This window comes from Phoenix dactylifera, chromosome 1 (assembly GCF_009389715.1).
Source record: "Phoenix dactylifera cultivar Barhee BC4 chromosome 1, palm_55x_up_171113_PBpolish2nd_filt_p, whole genome shotgun sequence".
In the NCBI taxonomy this organism is placed as follows: Eukaryota; Viridiplantae; Streptophyta; class Magnoliopsida; order Arecales; family Arecaceae; genus Phoenix; species Phoenix dactylifera.
Window position 1 is genome coordinate 39,656,327 of NC_052392.1, and position 25,636 is coordinate 39,681,962.

The window sequence follows — 25,636 nt, forward strand, 5'->3', positions numbered from 1 at the left end:
AATGTTTTATTTTTCCTTAAAAAAAACAAAGAGAGAGTTGGCCACACCTAATCCAGAGAAAAAATATTTTTCACATTAATAATTTTGCAGGATTTTTTTTATATGAATACTCTTTTAAAAATTTAAATTTAGGTAAATACCTTCTTTAAATTTTATTTATTTATGTACTCTCATAAAAGTTAAAATATAGTTTTCTAATATAACGGATCTTCTAACACCGGTCATAAAAACTATATTTATTTTATTTAAAAATAAAATAAAAATTTGAAATTATTTTTTTGTCCTCCACTGCGATCGTTTTATAAATATTATTTTTGCATATCTACCCATTAAGAATATTTTAGTTATTTTAATTTGAAACCATTAATTTTTTAACGATATTAGATGATATGGGTACATATCCAAAAATAAGAATAAAAAAGGGTAGAATAGCAAAGCAAATGTTTGATGCAGATATACATCCAAATATCAATTTTGAAAAAATATTCATGCAAAATTTAATATTTAAGAGGGTATTGATGCGCAAAAAAAAAAAAAAAACTCTCACTTTTATAGCCATAATAACAACCGTTATTTGCTCAGTCCAATTTATGATCGGACTAGTTTGGAATAAAATACTGACTTTTATAAGAATTGACATTAGCAATTATAACATAAAATAATGATGATAATGATAGAAAAACAAAATAGCATGGTTTTAAAATTAAACTAGTATTAAGATTTAAATTTACAATAAAAATTTTTTGCATGAATAACAAAACCTAAATTCCTGACAAATAACTATAACAACCACTATAACAAGATTAAGTCATTATAATCATCATTCAAATGCTAGTTACGTGTACAATGTAACGACCGTGCATGAAACGGCGATGCTAATTCTAGGCTTGGTCAATGATAGTGATAGCCAGAAAGGCAGAAAGAAGTGGAATGGACGGTCGGATCACGCCTCTTGGGCCTTGGCACCGGGTCCATATATCCTACTACTAAATATAAATATAAAAAGGAGAGAGGGGTCCTTTTGTGTGTGAGATATTTTAGCAATTTCTTTTTCTACAGGTATCGCCATCCTCCATTCCACAACTTATGGAGACCAACTAACTCCAACAACAAACCCTCCCATGGCTCCAAAATTAGCATCCTCTCTCTCTCATTAACGCCATGAAGCCACCTCTTAAAAGCCCTTCCTCCCTCGTCTCCATCACCAGACCCCTCCCTTCCCCAAATTCCCACCTCCAAACCCTCCCTCCAGAGCCGGCTCGCACCTTCTCTTCTCCAAATCCCGCCACCCTCCCTTCATCCACAGCGCCAAAAAAACCCTACCTTTTACCTCCCACCCTCGAAAACCCTCCTCCGACACCACCGAAAACCCAGCTTTCTTCCGTTGTAATCCCTAAAACCAGGTCCTCCTCCTCTTTTCGCCAGAACGCACGTCGGGGACCGACAGAATTCATCCAAGATCGAATCTTTTCTCTCCGAAGCCCGCCTCGGAATCCGCCGGAATTCATCAAAAGATTGAATCTTTTTGCTCCAAAGCCAGCACATTTATCCACCCGAATTAGGCCCCTCTCCTCTTTTAGCCAAGACCGACCTCAGAAACCACCAGAAACCATTCAAGGATCGAAATTTTTGGCCTCAAACCAACCCAATTCATCCCCCCGAACCAGACCCTTCTCTTCCTTTGGCCTAAAACCATCTCAGGAATCACCTCCGGACTCTATGGATCCTGGCTCTCCTCCTATCCGGGTGGTTTCGACATTTGCCTCACCATTTGATAGCTCTCCTCCGCACATCGATGCGAGCTCGTCAATTAGGAAGCCGCTCAGCTTGTGGCCCGGCATGTATCACTCCCCAGTGACCAATGCCCTCTGGGAGGCCCGGTCGAGCATTTTTGAAAGGCTGCTTGACCCTTCCAAGGACGGCCCTCCACAGTCTGAATTGCTCACAAGGACGCCATCGCAGAGCCGGATAAGCATTATATACAACTTTTCTAGTGATTATATCCTCAGGGAGCAGTACCGGGATCCATGGAATGAGGTCAGAATCGGGAAGCTGCTCGAGGATCTCGATGCGCTTGCTGGAACCATCGCTGTGAAGGTATCCCTGTGACTGCATTTTATTTCTGGAAAATATGCTGCAATATGATTGATTAATAGGCAATGTTACTTTTGTGTAATTTGCTAAGGGTTCGTTAATCCAGTAACTTGGAGGTCTCCGACTTGTTTTATGATTTTAGTTTGACACTGCTGATGGCTTTCGGATATGTACATCTGGAACATAACTCCAATATGATGTGAAATTTTTTTGTGCTATATTGATAGATCCAAAACAAATCTTCTACTTGAAAAATCTATAACCATGTTTAATTTCCATAGATTCTGACATATGTTTGACTCTGATGGCTAGCATGGAATTTAATGTTCCCCTGAAAAATACAATTTCTGAAGATCTCTGTTGTGTGCCTTGTCTCCTTGTAGACTTGACTGCATATTCCACTAAGACATGCTTTTGGAGGAGTCTAGGAAGATATTTAAATGCTATTTTGCATGTTTTGCAATGAACTTATTAATAGCTAAAGCACTTCCACTTGTTTAAGTACTTTGGGAAAACAACAGATGCATTTAGAGAGAGATTCAAGAAGTACCAAAATAGATTTCGAAGCTAAGAGAAGTAAGGCAAAGAGGTAAGTCTTTGTTGAGCAATTACCAAATAATTATAGATGTTTATAAATAGGGGTTCTACAAGTATACGTACTGTAGCATATTTTATGTGTGCGCGCGCGCGCGCTTGTGTGTGTTGGGGGGTGGAAGTTGCCAGGCTTGGAACTTGAAAGGCTACATTGCAGATTACTTAACTATTTCTAGCACTTTTGTAGTTATCTTGAGTGATTAGTTAATGAAATCCTTTTATAAGTTGCCACCTCAAGGGATAACCTTATCCTTTTAATAGAATATATGTAGCAAGTTCCGTGTCTTGCTAAGAAAGCTTGAAAGATGAGGATGCTTGAAAGATCTTTTCAATGGAGAAAGTTAAGAGGTTGTATGGAGTTTTGGTTGAATAGAAGTCTTACAGACCGGGTAAGTAGCATGCATAATCCGGCCTTCAAGTAGTTCTGATGACCTTTTGATTGAAGGGAAGGACAGTCTATTGACACCATTTTCTTTTAACATTTAAATTCTAATTAAGTTGATATCATCTTTCTTTTAACATCTATGTTATAATTAAGGTGATAATGCAAGTTGGTTGTGCAATTTTATTGATCATCGAGATTCTGTTTTTCATGTGGATAATCATCTTCAACATAGTTGTTATTTATGTTGACCTAAAAAAAAGAAGATTCCCAAAGAATAAGAAAAAGCAGTAGGTTATATTTGGATGACTTACGGAGACTGTGGTTACTCTCTAATTCCAGATAAGATAGGAAGTTAAAATTATATTTCATAAATTATTCTTGCTGGGTACAACTGGTGCTGCTCTCCCACATCCTCTGGTCATGTGGTATAACCATGCTAAATGGCAAAGTCTGCTTTTGCCGAATATCTTGCTTGCTTTTGTTTTTTCGAATTTGTGGAATCTCTTATCTGTAATTGTCTTTTACAAATTCGGAGGTTGCAGGTGCTGCCAAAAAAAAAAATGATTATATGAAGCACCCTGCAGGAAAAGGTTCACGAAATAACCATGTTAAAATCTCTTATTTTTGTCACCTCGTTTGTCATAGAGTAGGTCTTAAATCAGTTGCATGGCAACTGGGAGATGAATATGCCAGGTCCTAAACCATCACGCATGCCTGAGCGTAAAGATCAACTTTTGGGAATCTGGAGTCTTAGCTTAAGTGACCAGGGTTGGCAGAACTCCTTAGACTGATATTCATTTTTTTCCCGGATTGAATTGGATGGATTTTAAGAGTGATAACATACCAACAGCAAGATTGTTTGAGGAACTTTAAGAGTAATCTTGCATAATCTCTAAAGTGATTTGGAGAATGAGCATGGAAATGTGGCAGCTCTTATGATTGATTTTGTGTTTATCTTACTATTAACTCTATAATCACTGCTCATGATTGTGATTGTAGGAGGACATGTTTAATAACTGGTGTTTCTCAATATCAATTTAGAGATCATTAATAAAATAATTACTCAACAACAGCCTACCTTCCTACTGTCAAATATATTATATGCTTAGCCCCATTTGAATTGTTGATGATGCAATGAGCTATTAATTCTTAGTGATAAGATTGAAGTGTACAATATGCTAGTGTATTATTTTTCTGAGAGGTGATACTAGTCATGCAGAAGTTAACAAAATTCAAAAATGAGACTGAAATATTATATCATCTAATTTTTCACTGTGTTGGATGTTATAGAACTGATCAGAATGGCAGTAATATCTAATATACTGTCATATCATGTTTCCTCGATCTGTGATTTTCTAATCATAAAATAAAAGAAGTTTTCAGATATTAGAGTGCATCATATGTCTGATCATTGAGGAAGAGGTCGTGCTTATTTATTAGCCTTTCTGTGCCAGCACTGCGCCGATGATGATAGCACAACAAGGCCTCTTTTGTTGGTTACTGCTTCTGTAGACAAGATGGTTTTAAAGAAGCCATTGCGTGTAGACACGGATCTGAAAATAGCGGGTGCTGTCATATGGGTTGGTCGTTCGTCCATTGAGATACAGATAGAAGTTACTCAGTTTCAACAAGGTATTCCAAGCGATATAAATGTTATTTATATATGAAATTTGAATTTATCTGACCGTCGACATTGTGTCCATTACATGGCAGATAACTCTATACCATCAGAATCCGTAGCTTTGACTGCAAATTTCACATTTGTCGCACGTGATTCGAAGACTGGTAGATCTGCTCCTGTAAACCGCCTGTTACCGGAGACTGAACCAGAAAAGTTGCTTTACAAGGAAGGAGAAGCAAGGGATAAATGGAGGAAAAGGAAGAGAGAAGAACAGAGAAGAGAAACTGAGAATGGTGGGCACAGATTGCATGGGGAGCAACTAAAGGTTTTGTTGGCGGAGGGGCTTGTCTTCTGTGATTTACCTGCTTTAGCAGATAGAGACAGCATTCTGATAAGGGATACCAGCCTCGAGAATTCTCTGATTTGTCAACCTCAGCAGAGGAACCTCCATGGACGAATCTTTGGGGGCTTTTTGATGAACCTAGCATTTGAGCTAGCTTTTTCGACTGCATATGCCTTCGTCGGACAGATGCCTTGCTTTCTTGAAGTTGATCATGTTGATTTCTTAAAACCTGTGAGTAACCAACTCCTACTTCATTATCAGTGAAGTAATACCTCCTATGGCTCCTAATTTGGTGTCATCTTAGTTGATGAGGAATTGGTTACATTGTCACCATATGACTGGTATTTCTAGAGAATTTGAGTACAAATGTAACCGTTCATTATACATTCTTAGGTGGATGTGGGAGATTTCTTACGTTTGAAGTCATGCGTTCTGTACACACAACTGGAGAATCCAGAGCAGCCTCTGATTAATATTGAAGTTGTCGCTCATGTAACAAGGCCTGAGCTCCGAACCAGTGAGGTAAGCATTTGAAGGAAGCTTGGAGGTAGAAGTTAAACTATAAATTATTCAGTTCACCATGGATGGTCATTGCATCAGCCCATCAAATTTCATGGATAATTGTTCTCTTTTTTTTCCTACGAGCAGGTATCAAACACATTCTACTTCACCTTTACTGTCAATCCCAATGCTTTGAAGAACGGACTGAGAATTCGCAATGTTGTTCCAGCTACAGAAGAAGAAGCACGCCGGGTACTTGAGCGCATGGATGCTGAAAAATGTTTAGTTAATTCATAATCTAGCTATCTTCATCAGTGAAAGGATAGATGGTAGTCCCAAAACTTGTGATACTTAATTTTGAATAATGTAGCAGTAAATAAGGAACATCATGTGCTTTGAGAAATCAAAGAAGGATTCATCTTATCATTTCAACTCGATGCTATACTATTCTGATGAGAAAGATTTACTGAAGCCCGCCATTTTAAATGTTACTACCAGCCTCTTTCATTTGTGCTCTTGCCCCTGGATTCTGTTCTTCTCTGTGAAAGCATTGGTTAGTGACTAAATGCCTTGCATTACCTCTGCTTAATTTTGTTTGTACCAGGATTTATGACCTGATTGTTAGTTAGTTGCATGCAGTAAATCATTCTTCGTGCAATCAAGCATATTTATACTTTTTTTTTTTTTGCTAAAAATGAGAGTATTATATATAACGTGTACGAATACAACTAAGAAAATCAAAAAGCAGTACATCACGGAGTGCATAGGGCAACTCCGCCTCTTCCACCCAGAGGTGGTTTTCCGAGTGGTTGGCAACAAAAGAAGCCATCTAATCTGCGGCCCCATTGGTCTCTCTAAACACGTGCTTCGCTTGGAGTACTATTTTACCACATTTCATGGCCAGGATATCTCTCAGCAACGGATAGTAATTATCGATCCTACGAAAATCTGTTAGATCCACCCAATGACCGTCGCAGAGTCACTTTCCAGAAGGACCTCTCTCTCTTGCAAGGCACGCCGAACGTAGCACAATCCAACCCAGGCTGCTCTTAGCTCCGCCTCTGGCACCGAGGTGTTAAACAAGTGGCAGTTCCCAGCAACAATCGCCCTGAAATTTGGGCCCCTACTCGAATATATCGATGAATCTCAAAAATATAGTTTTAATTAATGGCAGTCGAAATTAATACTTTTTTCAATATTAAGTAAACCATAAAAATAATAATAAAGCTTTCAGGCAAAATCCTTTTTTTTTTTTTTTGCGTTGAGCCTCAACAGGAAATATTCCTGGAAAGGGGCTGATCCTTGGGATTGAACCCCCGACCTCTCGCCAATGGTACCATCAGAGCTATTGTTCAGTGGTAAATCAAAATTTACTTGAAAATGGGATTGGAAACTAAGAAATTTCAAATGCCACTTGACCTCTATACATGTCAAAATTTAATACATCCAAAGCATACTGTCAGAACTCTTATACATGCCCTTCATCAATTGGCTAATAACTTTCTGCATAGCCATTATGATTTTGCACCCATGTAGTTCATTTGAGTTTTATTCTTTCAAAGGAAAAAAAAAAATATTTTCAAACTAATCTTGTGCATTTAAGATCACTTTGTATTGCTCGAAGTACCTCCTGAGTTCCTGCAGCCTTTAGGCTCCATTGAAAAAAATAAGAAGAAAAAGGGAAGATGAGGAAAAATGTTGGGAGTTAAAAACAAGAGAGAAAGCAATCGTTTCTATTCACCTGTCAAAGTCATAGAAAATGAATTGGTCTTGCTCTAAATTATCTTCTCCATTACAATTTTTAGATATTTAGAAGCACCAAAAACTCTCTCTCCCACTCTTGTGGTTGAGAAACATCTGAAGTTGCTTCCTTGTACTGGTCTTGTTTGTGTTCCTCCTATCAATTCCTTTTCTTTTCCAGAGAGCGGAGGCCAGGTGATGATGAATCGTGGTACCTCGAAAAACATTACTCATGTCAAGCCAGGAAATGATATATAGTTCGAATAAGTCTCAAAACTCAAAATGTTTATTCAAAAGCGTGCTCGAGATTCTCCCTGCGATCTATAGTATGTATGGCCATGCAAAGGTCATGCCCACAAAGCAATCCATACACAGGTGTGCAGCTCACTTCATCTTAGATCACCATATACTCTCATTTCTAAGCTCAATACTTGCAGATTCATTGATTTTTTAGGTTCCCCCTTGGTAAAATTTCTATTTGCAGCCTTTCTATGAGGCTTGCTTTCTTTTTGCCTTTGCACTTTGTTGCAGTCTCATAAACCACCCCATTCTACTTCAGCCAATGCCAGTCCAGACCTAGAAAACTCATGAAATTTAGTTTAAAAGATCTTCAAAAGATATAATTATAGAAAGGACATAATGTCTGATTCATAGGTTGATATCAAATGATATAATTATAGAAAGAACATAATGTCTGCTTCATAGGTTCGTATCACCTATCCTGTGAGTTGCCACTCCTAATGAGCTGTACAACTGAAACTTTGATCTGAATACTGCACATTGATCTTTTGAGAAGAAAAGCTTTCAACAGATGCACATAATCTGAGTCAAAGAAGCCAGTTTCCCCACATTTTTCTTTCATCTAGATTTCCTCCTGTATATATATAGGCATAAAAATTCCAAGAATCTTTTACATTAATATTCTACAAGTACAAAAATTATATATAAATAAGTGGCATTTGATTCCATTTGGCACTGCACTTCTCGGCTGATAGCCAGCAAAAACTTCTACTCAAAAGAGGCATCAACCAGGAGCACTAAGCATCAAGCCTTACGATGACAATGAACTTTCGTCATCAGAGCTTTCAGGCCTCAATGCCTGAAACCTTGGGAATACCTGTGGTAGTGTTGGATTCACAGGTACTGGGAACTGGCGTGATGAGCTGACAATGGTGTGATCATTTATCCTTCCAACCTCTTTGCAGACCTGATCAAGGACGGCTAGAAAATCCCTGACTACCATGAAGATTCTGAAAGGGTGAGCTTCTTCTCTCGCTGAGTTACCATGGAAATACTCAGTTATTTCCTTGACCAAAGACAGTGCAACGCTCTCTTGGGCCTGAACCTTTATGATCTCATCCTCTGCCTTCTTTAAGAACCCACTCATAGCATCGTGATATTGCTGGCTATTTTCCTTTGAACTCAAGGTTTCATTCAATCTTAAAACCTCAGTTATTTTACCAATCCCTCCAGCAAGTTTAGACACATAGCTGCTGAGCACCTCAGAATCCATTGTGGCTGCTTTCTTCACATTGCAGAGCTCACCCCCGAGACCAGCGACAACTTGGAGGCCAAGCTTTCTGCACTCAAGGTCATCTCGTAGAGTATTTGCCTGTATTTTGGCAGATGATGGGGTGGCAGAAGAAAGGCGGGAGCCTTCAGATCTGATGATTTCCTGGACAACAAAATGCAGAAGAGTAGTCCTGCCATCGGTGCCTTTGACATCAACTAGCTTCAGTAGTGTGTCAAGCTTAAAGGCATGCGCATCACCACGGTTGGTACCAACATTCATGCGGTTCCCGGTCTTTAGAACGGCCTCTAGAAGCTTCAGAAACAGTCTGCTGTTTCTCAGATCATCACAGGCTGCCTGTGCATTGCAATACAAGCAGTTTGTTAGTCCAAAGAATGACTGCAACCCAAAGATAACTCAAAAATAACCATTGCCTGTCATAGAGTCTGTCTGATCTGTCCATTTACCTCTGCGACTAGCTTCTTTATATAAGTTCTGACTGAATTTTAATGATGACAAATACAAAATTTAACTTCACTAGACCTAAGTTTCCATGCGGTTTAATACACCCAGGAAACTGATTGATAATGAAGCAGTTCTTTCCTCAACATGGAGTAGAAATGGAATGTGCGAGCTAGATGAATCTAGGAGGACATGGAAAGTTGGAAACGATAACTATAGAGTGAAAAACAACTTCTAATTATTAAGTGTTACATAATAACACACACAAAAGTTCATTTGTAATTCAAATAGGATATCGTGAAGCTATTCTCACAATCAAGGGTAAAGTTGTTGATATTCTTTTTTATGTGGTGTGCATGAGCACAAGATGGAGAACTCTCAATTTGCTACTAGGTACATTTAGTCACCAGATATATGCTCTCTTCTAGTTTGTTTTTGTGATGATGGGATGCATCCAATTTGTGGTTCCCTAAATTTTCACATTTTCCACTCAATTTCAACATGATGTGATAAAGTATTTTCAGTGTTGATGATTATCATGCATGAATTATGATTGAGAAAGATCTTTGTTTATGCAGATATCTTGACAAAGAAAGTTTCTAAAAAAGAAACCAAAACTCCGGCATATTTAGAAGACCACAATTCAATTGACAAGTAAGTTTTCAAACTCTCCATATTTGACAACTCAATTTTATAACAAACCAAGATATGAAATAGTATCGATCTATTCATAAGATAATGATTTCCTGTAGCCCATACCATTAGAAAGGCCAAACCTTAAGTGCCCTGCTTCAGCTGGGTAAGTATAAGATTTCATATTAAGATGCCAAATCGAATGCTTGCACACCGATTCATATTGGCCAGAGTATTATCGTACATATTAGTAGATAAGATGGATTTGAATGTTTGGTAGAGGAAGATAAGTTATTAAATTTTGGTTCAACTGGGGGCAAAGGGAAGGATCAAGAGATGAGGCAGTAGCAGCAAACTCTACATGGGAAAGATACTAACTTGAGATGAAAAACAATTAATGAGGCCATAATCATCATAATGAGTGCTAGTCCTTTTAAGGTCAGAGTGTCAGACTATACTCAAATGTACTTGAACTTTTTGTCAATTGCTCAAATGTATGAAAGAAAGACTAAAAGCTTATATTGTTGTAAACAATTTATGCTTCATGTATGGGAAAATAATTAGTCAGTACAGAGGTTAACATGAGCATTATTTTGTTAATCTGAACTCTCAAGACTATCTCTTCTGTACCTTTAGTAAATAAGCCATGAATACTGTATGACATATGACATTACTTCATTACAAAGATTTGCTGGATTGTAAAAGAATCAAAAGCAGCTGGTCACATATAAGAATTGCAAAGAATATAAATAAATAAAAATTTGCCATAGTATCATAGCTTCTGGATGTTTTAGCTGCTCTGGACAGAACATTGCATGCAACCCTGATCATGAATCATGATTCACAGGTCACAAACTGATTACTAAAGCAGAAAAAGATCCTAAATTTGCTTACTGATAAACCAACCAAATTCTTTTAACCGCTGCTTTATCTATTACTTTACTAGTGATTGACATGCAATAGTTCATTTTTTTTCCTATCCAGAATAAAATTATGGAAAACAGTAAAAGCATTAGATTTACCTCAAGAGTTTCAAAGGACTTCTTAAGATAATTGACCTCTGAATCAAAATTAGCAATGTAAAGCATCGCATCCACTCTCTTAAAAGCAAATGGAATATCAAGCACTGCCTTGAGAAACTTTTCTGCTGGACCAAGCTTGATCGGGGAGTCATCTTTGTACTCTTTTAATTTAATCTCTTCTTCTTTGCTTGGAGCCATCTTTAGCAAAGTCTCCAGTAGCTCAGTTCCTAAGCTATCTGTATTACCTGCAATTACTCCGCAAAACATATATAAGTAAATAATCGAGCACAAAAATATCCAAAAGACCACTGCATCTAAGTTAAAATTGATATACGGAAGACTTCAACAAATGAAGGGCTAAAGCAAATGGTTCAGAAAATATTCAGTGATACATCCATCTTACAGCATCAAATAAGGTGGAAAGTTGTGGTCTTCCCTAGACAGGTAAAGGTCAAAGAAGAGAACAAGGATAGGATCATCAAATTCATATACTTGATATTACATTTCATTTATGCATGACAAAAAGGGAAAGATTGAACAGCCACAATTGATACATGACAGAAAAGTTTTAGCATGATGCAGTCATCATTCTTCCAGCCTGACTATAAATTTCAAGTATCTTAACTAAATTAGTTTGTTCATTTGTCAACTAATATCTAGGTTAAACAATATGATGCCAAGATGATGGAGCAAATCATCATTTTGAAAGATCCATGAGGTTTTAAATAAGTTGGATATATTAATGAAACAATTTATGATATGCTGAGTTGACTTACAGGCAACCGGTATCAGCAAACACATTGCTACCAAGCAGCTTTTTGATTTTACCAGCATTTTGACTTCCATTTCCAAACAGCCATCGATCTCTTCATGAATGGTGTGCTAATTAATGGAACTAGGTATCATTCATGGGAGTTACTTCAATAACTCGTAGTGTTCCTGCAATTCGTAATTCCTATAGGAAACTTAATGATTGAAGAGAAAGATGTCTTTTGCAATATACATATTCTGGTTTTCTGCTTGGAAACTGTCAAACTATTGGCATGTTGGCAAATACAGAAAAGGGAGCCTATTTGAAGGGGTGCTTCAATCAGATGCCTCAAATCAGTAACATTCCATTGTCCAAATGTTTATGCTCTTGACCCAAGAATATGACATTATAACTCCTAATTTCCACAACAAAACTCTAGTTAATGTCTTGCTGCTATTAGCGATTAGGAAGCTTGCCGAAACAAAAGAAGCAAACTGATGTTCTCTAACAATGATATAATCATTGAGGAAAATGTGATCACTTAGGCCAACAAAGAAAGAACACCTAACCCTCGACTAAAATATAGGGCAATGTCTTTTTGGAGGCAAGTGGGAAAGGGGACAGATGGCTACATGCAAACTCCAAAGCACCATATCTCAACATCTCTTGGTCAGCTCAGTCTTCTCTAAAAGCATTATGTTGTTCTTTTTCTTTTTCCTGGCAATAGCAGCTTGCAAAATTTAAACCAAGAAATTAGCTGATATATATTCCAACATACACCGAGATTGAGAGAGAGCGTATACTCGAATAGGTGGATGAAAAATAAAATCTATATTTTTGAACAGTACTTTTCTCAGTGCCTTCATATTCCAAATGCTGGAACAAAGACTGGCAGAAACTATTCATAAAGGTGATCAAATCTAATTAGTAAAAAGAAGACTGGCCTAGAACATGTCAGTGCAATTAAATGCGGACGAGACACAGATCAAATGGCTAAGGAGGCTCAGTGTCTCACCTTCTAATAGGGCTTCACAGACTTCCTCCTTGGTCACATTCAGTGCCCTCAGTAGAATAGCAATGTTCTGAGACTTCTTCGGATCAAGCACCCTGTTATCTTCATTCGGAGTAGGAAGCACTTGTCGCCTGTTCGTCTCCTTTGGGGCTGTGTTTGTTGCATTGCAAACAAACAAAGTCTCAATCATCTCCTCATTTACTCTGTCAATAGATCAGGCAAGAGTTCAAAAAAGGAAGCATTTTTATCACAATATTTGTGATAAAGTTCAGAAAAAGGAGGAGATCTAAAGTTCAAAATCTCACTGGAATGAGCTCGTTTTCAATTGATCCCACACCATTGCTCTATCGGAGCTCGCCCGGACCTTATCCCAGTGCAAAGGCTTCAACTTTGGGCGAGGGGTGTCCTCACTCTTCTCCACTGCATCCGAATTCACCGGCAATTCTGTTGGGAAAATCGCTGCTGAAGAATTCTTCGTTCCAGTAGGTCTTGGAGGAGTGAGAACTGGAGGCTGGCTAGCTTGGGGCTTTCGGACCCGACTCTCCCAGTAACCAACCGGTGGCGGTGGCGGTGGCGGAGGAGGTGGTGGTGGCGGCCGTGGCGGTGCGGCTTGCCTCGACGGCGGCGGTGGAGCTTGCCTCAGTGGCGGCGGCGGGAGCGGCGGGGCTTGCCTCTGCGGGGAGCGAACAACAAATGGGTTCCCCGAGAAGTCCCCAATTCTCTGCGGCGATCGCAAATTTGCTCTGGAGAAGTCCGAGATACTTGAGTTTCTTTCCTGATCCTTATCCACCGGTGAAGAAGGTGGGGAGGGCGAAGGGGGTTTCCTCTTTGGAGGCGAAGGAGTCAGCGGCCTGAGCGGCAGCGGGGGCGCAGGCGGCGGCGGTGGCGGGACACCGAGATCGATAAACTCAGCATTCTCAGATCTAGATTTCAGAGATTTGACGCTGGATCGCGCCGGGCTTGATCCGAGCGGCGGTGACGAAGCCGCCGGCGACGACGGACTCGGAGAAGACACCGAATTGGACGACGGGTACGAAGGCGTGCTAAGCGTGGAGCTCCGGGACCCACATTTCTCCATCACGGCGGCAGCGGCCGGGAAAGTCCGCTGGGAGGGGGACATCCGGCCGCCAGCGAGCCCCCTGGAGCTCTCCTTGTCGCCGGAAGATCCTTTCGGAGAGTAAAACTCCTCCTCCGAGGAGCACCCACCGTCGGCATTCCCGTACCCGCGGGAGGCGTGGCGAGATAAGGGAGGGAGGGGCTGGAGCTCCGGCGAGCCCAGCTTCTGGTAGGGAGAGATGTTGGGCCGGGGGGCGGAAGCGGCGGGGGAGGGCTCGGCGGCGGAGACGGTGGCGCAGGAGTTCACAAGGGTGCCGAGGTAGAGGAAGTCGGAGGTCGGGGGCTTGGGGGCGCTGGAGGCAGTCGAGCCTCGGGGGAACAGGCGGATGCTGTCGGAGCGGGCGGTCTTGTCGTCATGGGACGGAGGCCGGCGTCGTCGGCGGCGGAAGAACGCGAGGGAGAGGGCGAGAAGGGCGACGGCGAGGAGGGGGAGGGCGACGGCCGGGACGAGCTTTGCGGCGGAGTGGCGCCGGGGAGGGGCAGAATGGGAATTGGGGAAGATGAGGGAGGAGATGTTGGCGGGGAGGGAGGAGCCGGCAGCGGGGGAGGAGGGGACAGAGGGGGCAGGCGGGAAGGGTAGGATGGGAAGAATGGCTTGGGGTTGGAGGAGGAGGGGTATTTCGGGAAGGACGGAGATGGGGGCTGGGCTGGCGGTGGGGTGGCCACGGGGAAGAAGGGTAGGTGGAGGGCCCGCCGGGGAATGGGCGTGGCGGATGAGATCGCCGGGTTGGAGAATAACAGCAGGAAGAGGAGGAAGAAGAAGGAAGGGGCTGGCATTGCGAAACAAACGAATCAGAGAGACAGAGAGGTGGCTCCTTGCTTTCTTACTGGCCTAATGGGAGAGGAAGAGCACAACAACGGTATGATCTTCTTTTCTTTCCTTTTCCTTTTCCCTTTTTTTTGCCTCCTCTACCTCCGCTTCAGTAGGAGGAAGGAAGGAGACGGGAAGATAGTTATAGAGCAAGAACAGAGAGGTATTTTCCCTTTTCTACTAAAAAAATCTTCTTCATAAATATTTATTTATTTAGGAGGGTTGTGATGTCTGAGATAGGTGTAGGTGTGCGTGAGATAAGATAGTGTGAGAAGGAATGGTGGGGGAAAGAGAGAGAGGAGTATTGTTTGGAATTATTTAGGCATAAGCAGTGGGGGACAGATGGGAACGGAGCAGAGGAGGTTGGCTTGGTGGGGGAAGGTGTGAAGAAGGGGAGGTGAGATGGAAGGAAGGGAAGATAAAAAAAATACAGGCTACGGAGCAATGCAGTAACTTCATACAGAAGGATGAAGAGGAAGATATGGGGAGGTGTCCTGTATCTTTCTACCCTTCCTTTTCTCTTCTAGGATTGGAGACTGAAAAGATGGCTGAATTGGCTGGACTTGCAGGAGAGAGAACCTAAGAACCAATGAATATGGTACTTTGTCTTGGGAATAGTTTGATTCGGTACGTATATTTATACAACCAAAAATACCCATTTGATGAATACAGTACATCATCTTCCATCAGGAGTTACTCTTATTAGACATTAAGAATTAAATGGGAGTGTGTATGTATCTATCTTCCACCAAGAACCACGTGGAACGAGGGCCATGCAGGCTCGTAGAAATAAATAGTATTACGCTACTGGAAAAACAAAGGTGGTTTGAGAGGTGGGGGCGGCTGCTGCCCGATTAATACGGCAGTGGACGGCGATTTATTTGTTGGTTTATTATGTAACTTGGATGCCGAGTGGGACGTAGATTCGTAGCAGATCTGGCACTGAAAGAGACGTTGGAAGAAGAATAATGATAGATAAATAAAGTAGCAGTACAGTACTATAAAGTTGCACTCCATTTTTAGTAGATGTACTCCAATCGAAAGTTATCCCCATGAGGGGAGAGAGAGAGAGACAGAGAGGTAAAAAAAAATAAAAAAATAAAAGGGGTCAAAAATTTTGCAGGGAGAAGGACGAGGAGGAATTTGGCTTCTGACAGGGACGTTGTCATCGCCACGTCAAGGGGAGCTTGGGATCCCATAGATGACGAGGACGCCTGGTACGAGATAACGTGTCAGGAATATTATTTTTGGGTTACCTTTTTCACGTCTGTGAGTTTCCCCAAATTGTTTCTGCTGTTAATTTACAGTCCGGAGACCAACCATAGTGAATTCCAGAAATGAAAAAAAAATGAAGAAGCAATTATCGAGGTTGATAGTGGCAGATGGGCTAACTCTGATTTAAGACATAAAGAGGACTGTGGTGCTTTTAGAACTGTTGATTGGATGGCTTTCTATTTGGAGCATCACTATGTGGATTTTCTTTGAATGAATCAGACAGACATTTTAGACTAGCTTAGGCAGTTTTTTTTTTTGATTTTATTAATTGTACTCATATTCGTTTGGTGTGATGAGCCGATATATCTTAAAAAAAATATAGATAATAGAGGTCTGCTCCTGAATTAGTTGCTATTTATGTTTGATTTATGCTAATTAGAAGTTCTACATCTGATCATTGATTAATTATATACAAAATAATAGTAAAAACAATTAATTATATACAAAATGCGTGATTTTCAAGAAAGAAGGAAGAGGGAAACATATGAGGCGAGGCATAATAAGGATCAAGGGAGAAAAAGTTAATTAACACATAAATATTGTCGCATCTTTTCAAATTTACATTTTTGTTAAATTATTCCAAACTAAAATTTTTTTGTATTCATCTGCAGTATGACTAGTTTTATAAGTACTAACTCTTTATTTACTCATTATTACCTTATCTACCGAACAGTATTTCGAGCTATCACAATAATAACTACTCGTTAGAAACAAATAAAAGTCAAATTGAAGTCCAATCCAATTAACTCATAATTAACAATATTATGGAAGAATATTAATGTATCAAAAGTAATTATCTCTACGTTTTCCATATTGCAATCAAATGCAGCTTGGATCATAATTGTGGTTAGTGATGCATGCGTGGATGTGCATTCATCACCTCCTTTATTCAGTGTCACACAAAAGTGGAATCGCACAGCTCATACAAACTTTAGTTTATGAGTCAACAATTAGTACTCGACATCATATCACAAATCATCGATGCATATATAAAAAGAAAGAAGCATGTCACCTACATATAACTTTCATGAAAAATGACATTTTTATGTTGACATAGCATTTCTTAGCAAAATACTAGCCTCAGAATTGGATGAAAAGATGTAAAATTGGTAGTAGATTCAACAAGCTATGGAAAAACGTATTATGTAAATAATAAAATTTTGCTTGTTTCCTGCAATGTGCCGAGCAAACATCTATTGCTACGCACCATAATACGTTCGGCATGAACATGGGAATGATCATCTCCCAAACATAGATCTCAAACTCCATTAGAAAGAAATGGACCTGAATGAGGAGATTCAGCTCTGAAGACGGTGCTGGTAAGGATCGAGCGGCTTCTTAGGGGTTTTCTCTGGGGATCGCTCGGTGAGGGCCGTGGGCTGCACCTTGTGGCTTGGGAGTCGATCTGTCTGCCAACTCGCTCCGACAGTCTGGGAGTGCAGTCTCTCGTGATGTGGAGAGAGGCTTTGATCACCCGGCATGCGGCCAGATTCGTCCTAGAGCTCCAGTACTTTTGGAGTCAGGTGATGGCAGCCCGGTATAATCTGATTCAGTCAGGTGAGCTGGTGATTAGGGGTTGGCGCTGCTCCCCCTTGTGGCAGAAAATTGGCAAGTATGTGCATCTTATTTTGTCTAATTGCAGGTGGCTTATTGGTGATGGACAGAACGTGGATGCGATGGATGATGCATGGGTGGACTCGTTGCCATCTCAGTGTCGACGCCCCAGGAGGACTGCAGGTCTGCGACCTCCTCCTTCCCGAAGGGGCATGGTAGGATGTTACTCGCATGGTCCAACTATTTGGAGGTTAGCTTGTTGCCATGGTCCCATCCGAGATCTGGGGTGATACATCTTCATTCCCGCAAAAGGTCAATCGATGGGCATCTGCCCCACGATCCAAGTAGGCGACTACTGTGCTGACCTATATAGCATACCAAATCTGGCTATCCAGAAATGCTTGGACGTTTGGTAAGAGCTCCCCCCCGACCCCACCAAGGTTCGTCGTCGAAAAGGCCTGGAGCACGCAGCTGAGATAACTCAGTCACATATGTTGGATGGTACCTTGACAGTTCGAGACATCTAGGGCTCTTATCATGCTCCTGGAGCGTCTCGCCCGGTGTTCTTCACATGGGAGCCCCTATCTCCAAACTTTCTCAAGGTTAATTTCGACGGATGTATACTAGATGGCGATAGTAGGGGAGGAGCGGGCTTCATCATTAGAGGTCCAGACTTCAAGATAATTGCGGCTAGTGATTGCCAGATTTTTAATACCTCTATCCTAGAGGCGGAGTTGAGAGCTGCCTGGACCAGCCTTAAGTATGCTTGACATGTATTGCAGGCCAATACCTTAGTGCTTGAGGGTGACTCGGCTACTGTCATTGGTTGGATCTAGTAGAGTGTAGGAGGGGTGGGTGGTTACCATCCTCTCTTAAAAATATTCGAAAGATGGTGAGGGGTGGGATGGCCCGTAGACCAAGCATGCGTAGCGAGAGGCCAACGGGGCAGCAAATTGGGTAGCTTCCTATGTGGCTAACCACTTTGGGGAGACTCTATAGTTGGAAGAGAGGGGACTACCTGATGCACTTCGAGACTTGTTATCTTTTGATTTTTTGATTATATGGTACATCTATTTCAGTAAAAAAAAAAAAAAAGAAGAAAGAAAGAAAAGAAAGAAGGGAGATTCAAGGGATAGAGAAAAGCATGAAGAGCATGCGTAATTAGAGTAGCTTAAAAATATGGAGGGTGTTTTTGGAAGAAAGGGGACGGACATGGCAGCACGACTCCTCCAAGCCAACAAGTGTCCGAATCCGATCCAGCTGTGTCCAGCCGCGCTCGCGTCGTGAAATGCCCGCAAAAGACCGAGAAACGACCGTCGGCCAGAGGGAACAAAAATGTGGCCGAGAAAAAAAAGTTTTTAAGTTCATAACGCTTTATGACTAAAGTTTAAAAAACTCAACAACAATATTCCCTTATATTATTATTTTTCTCTAAAAAAGCCGGGGAACAAAAAGACTTTTTTAATTGTTTTCGGGTCGGCTTTACCGATTGGACCCCTCGTGTCTTGCTGCTGCTTGGAGCAAGGTGGGGAAACGACCAGCGAAACGTGAAACGGGAAACGTGGAGGACCACGATTCCCTTGCATGCATGTATGCTTCCCAACCGGACTGGCAGCTTGGACTCTTTGGGAAGTTCCAGAGGAGTGACGTCAGCGGGTCTGCGAGCTAATGGTCACGAATCGTGCACGTGATGACTGCTCCTAATGGGCCCGCATATGGCTCTTTTCAGTGAGTTGGGGCATTCATCAAGCGCAAACACAAAACCTATATAATTTTTAATTTACAAAATTATTTTTATGAAAAAAAAATGTATCGAGCTTCTCAGGAGATGATAACGAAGGTACCAATGTTTTAGTTACGTACAGAATGAAAAGGATTGACGTATGCGACGAAACATCTGAAGACTTCTCATAATGTTCACGATAACTTTTTGGTAGCGGCGAGATTGAATGGTAGCTTGTGCAGCGAATTATATGAAAATTATGTTGTAGGCTGCTGTGTCTGATATTTCTCTTGAATTTTGTATATTTTATTTTTTAATTTCTGCATGCATTTTCATTAGATTGGTATAATAAGCATATCTTACCAAAAAATTCATCAAGCACCGTTCAATTCTCCTCTCTGCTCCTTAATCTAAGGTGCTCGATGAATGGCTTAACCTCCATGTTGCATCTTGCACCAAACCCTGGCATCAAGTAGGATCAAAAATTGAGCCACGAAGGGAGAGGTGTTCGCGTTTCGATACTTTTTCATATTATAGTGCTATTTTCGATAACTATACCAAATATTTAAACATCTCCAGAAAACTTTATGTTTAGAGATCACATGATGTCAAGATAGTCGGCGGCAATTTATATATAGTGTCCCCTGCCGGCCATAGCTGGCCTTAGAATGATTGTTCTCGCCTTAACAACCTCAGTCAAGAGAGAAGTTGATGATGGTTGAGTATTTTTGTTTTCTATTTTGAGCAAATACAGGATCTAAAAGGATGTCTAAGCGACTGAGACTGAAATATTCATGAGTAACATTTGATAGAAAAGCTCACTAGCTAGATATAAAGGATAACTTTCATAGAAAGAATTCTTTTTGAAAAAGACTTGGTCAAGCACAATAGCTTTAATAATTTGAACCGACTCCTTGGCTTCAACAATTTTGTCCTAGCCCTAGTTAAAAATCACACACACAATGTGTGGTCTTCTCCGTATCTGACAACGGAGTTGGTGGGGCAGTCGTCATCTTTGAAAGGCACATGTGAAAGCTTCTTGACCCTTAAACTGCACTACCTTGTGATGACTCCAAAGAGCTCTCAGCTCAAAGGTTTTTATAATTTTATGCCCCCAGGGAAAAATGGTGGAACTCCATCCAGCATCCACAGTTCTGAAAATCCCAGTAGAAACATCTGACAAAACCGTTCATAGTATAAGATTGGCCATATATAATATCATCTAATCTGCAGCACTGTTTGCCTCTCTATTTTACTTTTATAATTTCTTAATTTCATATGATTCTTTCAAGATTTTGGATTTTTAAGACAGTTAAAGGCCCTAAAGGTATTGGTTATGATGAACTTTTTTGTAAGAAAAAGATTTACATGGACTAACTAACTTCATATGCATATTATAATAATTACTAGGTGAATTCAACAAAAATTAACATCATTTTTTGATAATAGCACTTACATACAAACCCTGCTGCTCCTTGTATTATTATTTTCTTTGTTGAAAGCGTGAAATTTTTGCTTATAGAAGTTCTAAAAATTCTATCAACAGTTTAAAAAGAAGACAAGAAGGTTCCATCAAACATATTTTCTTCTAGTCCAGCTTATTTTTCTTCATCAACTTTTAAAACTAAAACTAAAAATAAAAATAAAAATTATATCAAGTAAGCCTTAAATCCAAACTTCATTATGATGTTGGATTTTAGTTTAACGATATTCAAACCTCGATAAGAATCCCATCTGCTCTCTCCGAAGTCTCTTATTTAATTACATCGAGTCTACTTGCAATCCCTATGCTTGGGAAATGTATCATTTTTATATATATCAGTAGTAGTAATCTATTTGTTTGCGTGTTTGTTTAATTAATCTTTTATGAACCACCAATAAAAGCACACAAAAGCACGTGCCCATTTAGGTTGATGCACTTCTCCTTGCTTAGAGCCTCTAAGACTACTGCAAATGCGTTGAGTTGACTTATAATTCGATCCGATGCGCTCTGGTTAGATCCGATCCGGACCTGAATTGAAGACCCATGGGGCATTAATATAATTACAATGCAAGAGAAGACGTGGCAATGACGGAGACACGCTAACTATTTTTGTTCTTCGTGCCCAACTTATAAAAAAACACTGTTCATGATTAGACTATTATGTTACAACATTTGACGAATGTCATCCAAGAGGCATGTATTGTCCGAGTCTCAAGCAACAAATACCTTTTAAATACTTAGTTACTACTGAAATTATTAAAATACCCATATGGATGCATGATAAAACTAAAAGAATAAACTATTACCATCATCATCCTTATCATTATTTAAGTAATATAAATAGATTAATATTGGAGAATTATATGTAAAAATGAGAGCTTTTATCGATCTTCAAGTTGTTGGAAGCAGAGCAGGGGGCATAAAAATCTCCTTTTTTTTTTTTGCAAAGTTAATCTACTTTTTTGTATGTTACTTGTAGTGCCATCTAGTTATATGTTAAAATTGCTATCTATATCTCTCAGGGTACCACTCCTATGTCTAAAATTTAGCCTCTTGTTCAATGTGTGTCATTTGCATTTGCTCCTTGACCATAGTCCTATGACAACTAAATATAAATATTTTTTACCAGCAAAATTTTGCTAACCTTCGTACATGGAAACACTAAATAGAGCCTTTAATAGATGGAATACATGGGCAAACTTTATTCTTATGATTATTGATAACAACATGTCGATGATAATGAGGGCTGGTGGATGACAAAAAGTTCTGTAGGACGGACTGTATATAAAAAGAGACGATGCTAAAATTAGGATTAAAATACAGACATTATTTTCAGAATTCTTAAAAAAAAAAATCATTGAAGTTAAGTTTGAGGAGAAGTGCCCTTATGATTTCAATGCATGCACACACACAAGCAATTTATCTTTAAAGTTATCCATTCGCAGATGTGTGTTTCTATGGGCAACAAATATTGCAGATGTCTTGTACATCTATGAACATGTATGTAAGGGTGGACGCAAAATACTATGATTTTACAATGCTCTCATATTAATAAAAGCATAAAAAATATAAGTTCGAAAATAAATACTTTGATTCATGCTGATTCAGAGCGATAAAAAAAAGATTATTATAGAGTAATTAGCTGATGGGCTTCCTAAAAAAAAAAAAAAATCTCAAGAAAATAAATGCATGCATCTGTCTGCTTGTAGCCCTTCTCAATTCTCATTTTTTTAAGATAGGAGATACTCACACCGCAGCCTCGGCCCCTGGAACAACTAGATCTTGGAATCATGTCCACAATTAGCGCAGCATGGCTCATGCTGCTCATCCCCCTTTCCAATCCCCCTAAGAGTTCAATCATTAGCTCCGAGAACAGGGAGGTGTAGCTTCTAATAAGAAAGAAATGTGGTTGAATCTTATAATAAAGGAGCTTTGCTGACAACCTAAGAAGGTTGACAAGTAGGCAAGAATAACTTTATTCTACATATGTAAATAATTACAGATATACAAGGGACAAAGAAGAACATTTATGATGGTTGCCACATTGATAAGGAATGATTCAATACCAGCTCTATCTGGCTTTCAAGGCCACATCATATCTCTTGTGATACCATGGCCTACCATCATAACCTACACCTGGTAAACCTAACAGCTGTAGTAGTATTTATAGTTCTCCCAGAATTTTCATGTTTCATGTTTTGGGAAGTCCTAGTACTGGAAAATTCTACATATCTAAAGCAGCTTACCTAATATTATTTGTGTTAACAAAGGACAAAATTATCTTGGTTCTGGATTTTCTTACTCAAATGTGAAAGTCAATCTTACTTAAAACTAGTCATATTACTTGAAACTACTAAAAAATATTGTTAAAGTTATTGGAGCTGGCCATGAAGCTCAGTTTATGATATAAATATGACCAGGTTTTTGATGTGTTAGCATACCAATACACATTATTATATAGAAGGGGGACAAAAATAACATACTTCTGGTTCTGTATCTAATTTGCCCACTAGATCACTTATCAGCATCTAAAGTTAGATGTCTCATGTGATTAAAAGAGCCCAGTTAATAGTTTCCCTTGAAGTCTGCAAAGATTCATACCTTTTGATTCAGTAAGTTATGTGTTTTTATGGTGCTGGAAAACCTGAACTTAATTAGTGCTTACTATCTGAATTCAAATTTGAGTCTTAACTCTTAAGGTATCGAGCATTGGATGCCTTTATTCCTTGTTGGATCTACCTGAGATCCGACCGTTTAAACCCATCATTATGGCCTATCAAAAGCTTCTTCATTTGAAGCCTTTAGGCATCTTTAGAGCCACAGCCATGTCGAAAGCGAAAAGATACTACTGCAGATCAGGAAACACAGGTGAGTTTATGCTCATTTCTAAGTTTCAACCATTTATGCCTGAACGTTGTGTTAGCAGTATATGCCAAGGTTTTGGAAAACAGCCATGAATTTTTTTCTTTTTTCCGAGAAACAGAAATTTCAATATTATAAGAGCCGATGGAGCAATCCATGTTTAGTTGATGCATATATACAACAGCTGCTTTTTGATTTTTTTTTTCCTCCTCACATGAAAAGTTACAGATGGAAAGGAGGAAAATTAACCAAGTGGAGTAGCATGAAATATTCTTAATTATCATTGTTTTGTAGAAAAAAAAAGGGCAATGGCCGCTTCATGATGGAAAATGTGGCTGTTATTGGTCTTCTTATTGTTCACCAAATTAAAATATATATATATTTAAAAATTAAAAATTATATTTTATTTGAAAAATAATGTTTTTATTGGACATGTTTAGTTCAATAGGAAGAGAAGGGGAAAAAGCACAGTCAAAAATATTTGGTTGGAGTTTTCAAACAAAAGAGGTGAAAAAAAGGCTTTTCCATAAAAATAAGATTATCATATTTTATAAAAAAGAAAAATCTATGTGGTACATAAAAAAATCAATTTTTGCTAGTCGAAAAATAAAATAATTTTTTTTTTCAAAAATACTCTTAAGCTTTTAGATATAATAGAGTAAGATTTTTTCTCTTAATAAGAGTATAATTGATATTATATGCAATTTTTTCAGAAAAGTAGATGCTTGATCAAATATAAACCACTTTATATGTGCCACTTTTCTTCTATATATTAGCTTTTTAAAAAATAAATTCTAATAAATTTTTTTTCTTTTGCGAACTAAACCAGTTCTTAATATTTTTTGAGAAAAAAATAATCAAAGTTTACTGCCCATCATTTGGCATCATGACAAAGTGGATAACAGCTGGCTTTGGAAAGAAGCCATTATTTGTCTTCCAAAAGATGGCAAGTCAAAGGCTAGGTCAGATTAATAATGGTTATTTTTTCATTTACAATTGTAAATAACGGTTTGTGACAAAGTACACACTCTATGAATCTCTGGGCCCTTCGCCTGTTCACGAGCATTCAAAAACTCCACTAGTTAACTCACATGGAAGCATTAATTAGAATCCACATTTACAAAAATAGGCCTATAGCTTTCTTCAAGCACCCAAAATATTTAAGAAAATTGAAAGTATATAACCTTGCAGTATTAATTGGGATCATTTATAACAAATTCGAACAGTTTAATGACCTACAAGATGATTGGACCATAGATAATTTCAGACACACAAGAAGGTAGTACGCCTTGCCTGACCCAAGAGATGATGGCCTTTGGCCTACCCGGCCATTACTAAAGAGGGAAGCGTGGCTTGGCTTCTCCTTTTGCTGTACTCTTTTATGCTGCCACCTTTCTTTGTGCTCAAAGGTGAAAGGGTAAGATTCCTGGCCCAGTGAACTGTGGAGCTTTGAGTGAGCTATAAATGACTACCTGATCTTGTGCACTGGAGAAGAACGAATCCTCGGCCAACTAAAGTTAAAATACCTTTCCCCCTATGTCCTACTGATCTCATTCAATCAAAAATAAGAACTAACAGCATCAAATGATAGGACCTGAGAGGAATGGCCACCTTTTTGCATGTATGTGAGCAATGATTGGATCAAAGTAAATGGAGTATTGATATCTAACCTGGAGAAAAATGAACAGGCATCATGACCTTATGGAGTGCATAAAACAACCAAGTTTGGAGAGATACACATGTTTAGGTTGTTTTCCATAGCCAAATAAGAGAGAAGGGCTGCATGCATGGAAGACTATTTTCTCGCTAAAAACTAGGCATAAGAAGAAAAACACAAGTATTGCTAAAAAATTCTTCCATTCTCATGAGATAATGAAAGCTCAGAGACATCAACAAGAAAACAGGTTACTACCCTATTGTTCTTCTTTTTTTTTTTTTCGTTTTTTCCAATGGTCAGCGCATTTTGAACTTATACAGATATTCAGACTCATACGGTAGTTCAAATGAATCATGAAAAGGTCCAGTAGTCACTCTGCCTAATTTTTATAATAAAATTACAACTTAATTTAAATGTTGACCTTATAACTGTATGTAAAATAGTGGGTAATAGACCAAGAGAGCCAGTGGGTTTGGGTTGCAATTTT

The 25,636-nt window shown here is 39.3% G+C and overlaps 2 protein-coding genes across 2 annotated transcripts; one reads left to right on the forward strand and one right to left on the reverse strand.

The window, feature by feature from the left end:
• Positions 1 to 1,052: 1,052 nt before the first annotated feature.
• LOC103706012 (acyl-coenzyme A thioesterase 9, mitochondrial) lies at positions 1,053 to 6,029 on the forward strand. The gene is made up of 5 exons (XM_008789941.4): positions 1,053 to 2,097; positions 4,528 to 4,705; positions 4,787 to 5,268; positions 5,431 to 5,559; positions 5,686 to 6,029. The coding sequence occupies exons 1-5, from the start codon at positions 1,162 to 1,164 to the stop codon at positions 5,833 to 5,835; spliced, it is 1,875 nt and encodes a 624-aa protein (XP_008788163.2). The 5' UTR covers positions 1,053 to 1,161; the 3' UTR covers positions 5,836 to 6,029.
• A 1,869-nt stretch (positions 6,030 to 7,898) lies between these two features.
• On the reverse strand, positions 7,899 to 14,987 carry LOC103706011 (formin-like protein 1). The gene is given in 5 exon segments (XM_008789939.4): positions 7,899 to 9,145; positions 10,906 to 11,150; positions 12,672 to 12,871; positions 12,974 to 14,315; positions 14,318 to 14,987. Coding segments are annotated over 5 exon segments (2,847 nt in total). The 5' UTR covers positions 14,562 to 14,987; the 3' UTR covers positions 7,899 to 8,329.
• Between the last annotated feature and the right edge of the window lie 10,649 nt (positions 14,988 to 25,636).